The sequence below is a fragment of the Calypte anna genome, chromosome 1, assembly GCF_003957555.1.
Source record: "Calypte anna isolate BGI_N300 chromosome 1, bCalAnn1_v1.p, whole genome shotgun sequence".
Taxonomy (NCBI): Eukaryota; Metazoa; Chordata; class Aves; order Apodiformes; family Trochilidae; genus Calypte; species Calypte anna.
Window position 1 is genome coordinate 142,989,735 of NC_044244.1, and position 8,372 is coordinate 142,998,106.

An 8,372-nucleotide genomic window follows, 5' to 3' on the forward strand; every position below is an offset into this window, starting at 1 on the left:
ATGGTACCAAACACTCGACAGGGTGATCAGCACATGAGCTTTTCCTGACTACCAAATACATTGTGTTGTTTTCTTTTAAGTAAATGTAAGTTAATGCAAACACAATATGCCATAGCCATTTTGCCTGTCTCCCACACTGTCTCAAGCTTCTTTGTTTCGTGTGTGAACGAGAGGAGTCCACATAAAGAGGCAGTAAGGACAGTTTAACTTAGATCAGTATGCAAAAGATATAATAGCAGAAGAGCAGTGTGACACTGAACAGTACCAGTTTTCTTGAGAACTGTAATTTCCCTCTGTTATTTTCCCCTCACAGTCCTGTCCCACCCTTCTCTGCTGCCTGGGGCTGGCCAGCATCTGTTAAAAGATGCTGTGTGTGTCAAAGGCTCCCTTGTCAGTGCCGGTCCTCGCTGCTGATGGATGATGATGTATGAAACAGGGTGGTTTGGGAGCAGCACAAAGTGAGACCAACAGACACAAAGTCTTGTTTAATATTGATTGCTGACTTCGGCTGTTTGCATTTAGCTATCTAACAGAGTAATTGGTCTGTCAAAGTCTAGCTGTCAGTTAATTCTTTCAGTCTTGCTTACTCTACACATTTTTAAGCAGCATAAATGGATCGCAGGATGGCAATAACTTTTGTCTGTTGTATTTCCATTCTTTCCAGGATCTAGCACAGATGGCAGTAAGGCGGGGCATTCCAGTATACTGGGTTCAGAGGTGGCCTTATTTGCAGGGATTGCATCAGGTTGCATCATTTTCATCGTCATCATCATCACTTTGGTGGTTCTTTTGTTGAAATACCGAAGAAGACACAGGAAGCATTCACCACAGCACACGACAACTCTCTCACTTAGTACATTAGCCACCCCAAAACGCAGTGGCAACAACAATGGTTCTGAGCCCAGTGACATTATCATTCCTCTAAGGACTGCAGACAGTGTCTTTTGCCCCCACTATGAAAAGGTCAGCGGCGACTATGGACATCCGGTGTACATAGTTCAAGAGATGCCTCCTCAGAGTCCAGCAAACATTTATTACAAGGTCTGAGAAACACACAACCAACTCTGTGGTACAGTTGAGTCGTAGAGGAAACTCACTGGTCAAATGCTTTCTGTTGGAGTTTGTGATGACACCTTGTGCGCAAGCATTGACTCAAGCACAGGGAGGGGAGAAGGCCACAGCTCTTTCTCCGGGAGCCAACGTGAGCTGGACAGCTTACCTAGTCTGTAGAATTTCTATCTTGGTGAATAAGTATTCACTAAAAGCTGGAAGACTTTTATGTAGAAGATGCCCATTCTGATTGCTGTACTCTCGTTACATTCATCATCCTCAAAGCCATGTGCTGCAGGCGTTCAGGCATGTACAAAAGCCAAGGGAAGATGGAGTGATCTGTGGATGTTAATAGCTTTAGGCATCCTAGGAAGGTGCTCTAGGATATATCAAGCTTGAAATGCAATCTTCTGACTTTTGTGTGTCTCTCTCAGTGCGTACTGGATTTGTCACACAGACCTTGGTGTCTGAGTAAGACTTGTTAAAGTTCTCTTGCTTTTAGTCTGTCACTGTTCCATTTGTTTCTGTTATCCAGGGCTCTGCCATCCTTCACATAAGATTTCTTTTCACTCCACCTCCTGAATCACTAATGGAACATTAATGTTTGGAGATCCACGCTCCATCCATCTGCTACAGCAGCCTCACTTGAATGGGTAATGCATTTATAGAAATTGTGTTTGATAATAAGGAACCTTCCAGCCAAAAAGTTATGCTGTCAACAAAGTCAAAAGCAGGACTGGGTGGTGGAGGGAAGGGCTGACTGCAGTGGCAATTGAATACTGCTGCCTCAAAAATAAAAGCTGGGAAGTGAAAAAGAAAACAAAAAAGACATTTAGGTAGCACAGCACTTTGGTATGCTAAGTTTTAAGAGGCAAGTAGGAGACACAATAACACGTGGGGGATTAGGGCTGCATTTGAAGGAATTAATGGTTATCAAATACCAGTGTGCAGAAACAAAATAGTACCTTCAATACAGTAGAACAAAGGGGTATTGTTAGTAAGTGAACAAGCTTGGAGAGGACAAGACAATAGCAGGCCGCTGTGAATATATTGGGGCAGGGCTGTTGTGGTACTGGCAATAAAATATACAGCTTTGAAGCTGTAGCAAAAATGTAGTCTGCTTAGGATGACTTTTAGGCAGACTCAGCTGCTATACTATCACATTATACTCAACACAGGGAAAGCATTTAAGAAAACAGCAGAGAGCCAAATCTGACCAAGGTGGTTATAAGCCAATGGGTCAAATGAGCTGTCATTCTATTACTGGTGAAGTTGTGGGGAAAAAAAAACCAAACCAAACCATCTCTAAAAATAAGCCAGAATTTCTTTCTGACTGAGCCTTTTGACACTTTGGTTTATTGTAGTGCTGTCCCTGCACAGCAAGTGTAGGTACTGTGACTGACACAGCAGTTCATTGGTGCTCTGTTGCAAAGTTAAAGCACATATGGCAAACCTCTTGCAGTCCGTAAGAATCAAATAAATTATGACACTGAGATGGAGAAGAAAGCTATGTCTTATTTATAATAGGTGTATAGAACACAAGGGATATAAAGTGAGAGATTTTCTGTCGTTTGTTCTTTCTTTTTTTTCTTTTTTTTTTTTTTTTTTTTTTTTCTTTTCTTTTTTTTTTCTCTTTTGGTTTGCTATTTTTTACTAATATATATTTTGAGATTGCACAGAATCTACACCAGAAGATGTGAAATTTGTTTGCGGCAATTACATAGTCTTAAATTGTCATCATTTTACATATATATATATATGTGTGTGTGTGTGTATGTGTATATATGTATATACACACATATCTATGTTTATATATGCGCATATATATATATATATATATACACATTAAAAAAAAACAACAAAAAAACAACAACAAACCCCCCACATTACTTCTGGAAAGAACGTCAGCCATCAAATAACAATGAGAGCATATAAAAAAATAATTCAAAGCATCTCATGAGATAAAATTAAGAAATATAAAGCCCAAAATATTAGGAAATCAATGTTACAGTGTCATGTATTTACTGATGACAGGGTGTGCCGGCATTTATTTTCTGTATTGTGTTTTCCCTTGCCTTATGGACTGATGTGTTCTGTAGATTTTGTTGAGGTTCCTACAGGGGGCTTTTAAGGTTAAAGTTTTCTCTTTAACATGGCTGTTCCCCTAAGCTCCCACCATGGGGAGGAAATAAAAAAACTCTACTTTTATATGTGCTATGCAAATAGACATTTCTAACGTAGTCATGTTACTATGGTAACACTTTGCTTTCTGATTTGGAAAGAAAATGTAGCAACAGCATTTTGGGGTTCTCAGACCTCCGGTGAGCACCTGCAAGAAAAAAAAAATCAAACAAAAAAATCTGTCATAGAAATGATCACTCTCTCTGTTTTCTGAACCTGAAAATGATGCTGGGATGTTGGTCCAAAAGAGAGAAACAAAACAAAAAAATCTCAACCCATGGTTCTGTGGAAGGTTACCATGGTGACTAACTACAGTACATATGTAATTCTTTTCAACAACCCTTCCTTTCTGTGAATTCATCCATACAAGGTTCTCTTGTAAGTCATTAAGATTTTATTTCGGGGGAGGGGAAGGAAAGGAAGAGATGGGTTTACTGATACTGATTCCTATTAAATCAAATCTGTTTCAAAAGTTTGCTACATTCTAGTTATGTACTAAACTGTGAAAAAAAAAAAATCAGATGAATTACTCAAGAGCAACCTGCAAACAATTGAAAAAAAAAAATTGTACTGTGCGTCTGTTTTGTGTCTGGTGCAGAATTATGACAATCTACCAACTGTTCCTTTATTTGACGTTGGTCCAGCTTTGAAAAGTTACTGTAAATGCCTTGCTTGTATGATCATCCCCAGTCACCCAACTTGGAATTTGCACCATCATGTCTAAGTGAAGATGCTGTAAATAGGTTCAGATTTACTGTATATGGATTTGGGGTGTTACAGTAGCCTTATTCACCTTTTTAAATAATAATAATAAAAAAAGAAACACATGAAAACAAGACAAAAATGGCTTTTCTTAACCAGATTGTGTATATAGAGCAATGTTGGTTTTTTATAAAGTCCGAGCAAGATGTTTTGTATAAAATTTGAATTTTGCAATGTATTTAGCTACAGCTTGTTTAAAGGCAGTGTCATTCCCCTTTGCACTGTATTGAGGAAAAAAATGGTATAAAAGGTTGCCAAATTGCCGCATATTTGTGCTGAAATTGTGTACCATGAGTATTTATTTAAGAATTTCTTTGTCAAGTTTGTAAGTAACACAGTATTATGCTTGAGTTATAAATGATTTCTAATTTCCTTTTTGTGGTTTTTTTTTTTGTTTGTTTGTTTGTTTTTTAAGTTTTTGTTGTTGTTTTAGCTTGTTTTTTGTTTGTTTGTGTTTTGGGTTTTTGTTTGGTTTTTTGTTTTGTTCTGTTTTAAAACTAGCCGGTCATAAGTTTGAAATCTGCTTTAGTTTCACATTGCAATTAGTTCCCAGAAAATGAAAATTATGAAAATCACATTCCACGTCTGTTTCAAACTGAATTTGTTCTTAAAAAAATAAAATATTTTTTTCCTATGGAAACCTTGCCTTCTAAGTATTTTCTTCTTCTGTTTTGTAATTTTTCTCTTTTTTAAAAGATTATAATAAATAATAAAGAGATCTCTCTGTCCCTCATCTCTTCTGTCAGTCATTCTCCTCTCCCCCATCTCTCAACCCTGTCTGTTAGTGGTTTATAGGAAAGAAAGCTCCTTGTACTGCTGACTTCTGTTAACCTATTTCTTTCCCAGGCTTTCTCTTGCTTACATCAGCAGATTTAAAAAAACTCATGAGGGTCTTATGCCCTTGGAAGTCAATTAGTCTGGTGCAGTAGCCAGGTTGCCTGGGTCATCTGGGAGATGAGACTGTAGCCACACAAAGAATTTCCAGACGTCATGGAATGATGTTGGATGGAATATATTGGGAGAATGGTGAAGGATTAGAAGTTCTGCAATGTCAAAATATCTCTGCATGGTCCTTTCAATGGGGCTATACATCACCCTGACCCTGCTGTAGTGTGCCTTAAGTTAAGGGAGATGGGGAACAACATGCAGGTGAATCAAGCCTTAATACAGGACCTGTGGTCACTGTAATTTTAATTCCAATAACCAGTTCTGTCATTTCATAAGTAATACCTTCATTTTTGACAAGCCCCAGTTACCTTAAAAGTGAAGAAACTTTCAGTTTGAAAGCAGTGCATAAATGGTGTGATCATCCATGGAGTAGCAGGTGGGAAGGTTTACAGAGGGGAAAGATGCATTTGTCATTTCAACAACAAATGTTTGTCTTAAGACTTTTCATTTAAGAAAGGCAGCCAGTTATTCACAGCACTGGTCATGCAATTCCCATTTGCCAAATTATTTTTTCTTTTCTGAATGATCCAGGAACTGTATGGCCAAGGCCCTATACGTGTTGCAATGGCACAATTATGCTGAAACCAGACTCACAGAAAGCCCTAGAAACTTGGAACAGTTGTGCCAGTATGGCTTCTTGCTGAAGGAGCTCATTTTATAGGTCCAGTTTACAGAATCTGTGCTGGAAGTTGACCTTAGAGGGAAAATCACACTGTGGCACTAATGTTCACCTCCTGACTCTGCTACAGATCTCCTTGGGAGAGTTACTTGGTCCAACAGAAGGCATAAGTGCCATGGTGAGCATCATCTGACTTCTCAGGTAAACCACGGGGGCCTAATCTTGCATTTATGTCTGTGAGCCACTTCAAAGGAGTTAGTCCTGTGTACTCAGAGAACTGATGCAGACCTGGATGGATGAACACTTCATTCCCTGCACCACGTGGGGATCTTCACTTGCTTATTGTCAGGAGGGTGCCCACACCACTAATGCCTGTGAGATGCTCAGGTCTGGTCTGATCTACATTAGGGGCTTGTCTGGCACAGCCATCTGTCAAAGCTGTGACTCCAGTTCAGTTAAGGCTCAGGCTATTGTTTTTATTTTAGGCCTCGGTAAATAGTGGAAGATGGTGATAAGGAAAATAATCAATAGTGTCAATTTTGTGTGGCATTTTCATTTCTGATCCTCTTCTTTTCACCTATGATAAACATATGTCATTTATCACTAGCGTGTATACGAACACCCCCACACACCTATTTTTGTCACTGGGTTAGCAATAAGAGAAAAACAGGGTTGCTATAAACAGTGTCTCAACTGGGGGTGAAAAAAATGGTTGCTGGTGTAACTGTCTGTCTGTAGTTACACTTGGGAACAACGATGCTGGGTTAATGGGAGGACCTTACACACATACCTTCACAAACATAACAGAGCCTCCATTAAGTCTCCTTAACTCATTTTAGTAAATGATATGTGCCTTAGATAGCCAGCATGAAGTCGCTGACTTATAACCCATCTTTTATAACTTGCAGAGGAAAAAAAAAAATCATATTTGCATTTTGCACTGCTGCTGACACTGCACTAGTAATTATCAAAGACAAAATCAGAATTTACTGCCTTTATTACGCAACTGATTCCCTGGCAAGAACTAGTCCAAGTCAATAGGCACTGCTAAGTGGAAAATAAAATTATAATTCAAATCTGTTATTCATCTAGAGTGGAATAAGGATATGTTACATAAAGTAGTGCCTCACAAAGGAAGCATAACAGTGTTACTGCCTAGGTTTTAAAACATTATACCTCTTTCTTTAGTCTTTCTCTCTAGCTTTGCTGTGATACAGTGACCAAATGCTCACTCCGTCAGCAGCATGCTCATTTTGATTCAATGGGCACAATAAATTTTCGTTTTGCAGGAAAGCTTAGAATTGTGTAATGGTTAGCAAAATAAAGGAAAACGAAAACTCAGTCTGTTTAAGAGACTCTCCATCTTCATAGCCACAATAGAAATTTTGGTGGGTATAAGACCCAGGGTTTAAAAACACCAAACTAACTCATTTTACAGTTGATATGTCATTACATGAATCATCAGATCAGAATTGAAGAAATATTTATTTTGGAAAAGATGAGTGTTAGGGGTAAACCACAGTGTATACATGATGTTCCATTCTTAATCTGAATGGTGCTGGATTCAGCCAAATGAGCTATCATCTCTGAAATAAAATAATACCTCTCTTTCACATGACTCACGGAAATGCTTTGATGCTTAATTAAGGCATAATGCAACCCATAGGAGTCACCCTACAGATAAAATCATGGGGCTGGTAGTGGAACTGGAGTTCCTGTTGGAAGCAGTTTGCAGATGATATCCTTGCCTGTGTCTGAATCTGCCAATGATGGATGAGGTAGTGGCAACTCTTGCCAAACAGGGGCAAGAGCCTGCCCACATGTGGTGATGATGAGCAGAAGAGGTTCAGGTGGTTGTTCATGGAGAAAGGAAGAAAGACCTGTGGAGAAGAAGGAGAACTGGAGGAGGAAGGTGTGTAAGAGGGCAGTGATTTCTCGAGGAGGAGGCTTGGGGACGTCTGTAGTGACAAAACTCCAGGGAGACATCAGATGAAGATGAAAGGCCCAGCTGTGGAAGTAGTTAGAAAGACAAGGTCTTGTGGCTGTGGTAAAGGCTTTGGTGGAAACCAGGTAACAGCAAGCAGAGGAAAATGTTGACAAATGAAAGACAAATAACAATAGTATTTGGTAATTGTTGGCTGTGGTTTTGAGCAGGTTAGGAGAACAGGTCCATTTGTTCTACTATACACTGAGAGGAGAAAGTCTACGTGGGATGGAGAACCTAGACCAGAACTCTGTTTTCTGCAAGCCAGGATTCTGTGAAAAAGAGATCAAAGATCTGCAAGAATAGATAAATAGAACTCTTTTTAAAAGTCTAAACAGCAGAGAACCTTGTACATATCTGTCATAATCTCTGGAATAGGACCTGTTTTCATAAATGCATTCACAGAATCTCATATGCTTAGGCTGCTGAAGAAGTACAATTAATTTAATAATATGGGGAATCCCTTGAGGGTAGAGGAATGGTTGCTTTTAGACTGGACCTTCGGTGGGTATAAATTACCATGAATCAGTTTGATATCTGATCCTACTTATCACTGTTCAGAACTGCATATGCATAAGCAATACTTATACAGATTTTATTATACCTCTTACCTGTGAGAAATTGCTTTGTAAGAGTGTTGTGTTCGATATTATAAAGACTGTACTCAAAAGCATACCAACAATTACGTGTTTTTATAAGACTGCTATTAAATGCCATAACAACTGTAATTTGTATTTTACTGAACATCTTCAGTGATTTGCTGTATCTGTTCATTAACAGTGGGTTGGATTACTAGAAAATGTATCATAAAAATTGTTCACATTTTAA

The 8,372-nt window shown here is 38.7% G+C and overlaps 1 protein-coding gene across 1 annotated transcript in view; it reads left to right on the plus strand.

Annotated features, from left to right (window-relative positions):
• EFNB2 (ephrin B2) overlaps positions 1-2,657 on the plus strand; it is a 43,630-nt gene extending 40,973 nt beyond the window's left edge. The window contains exon 5 of the mRNA XM_008492635.2: positions 665-2,657. Coding sequence (XP_008490857.1) covers positions 665-1,047 — 383 coding nt within the window. The 3' untranslated portion in view covers positions 1,048-2,657. The remainder of the gene's footprint in view (positions 1-664) is intronic.
• Positions 2,658-8,372: the final 5,715 nt, after the last annotated feature.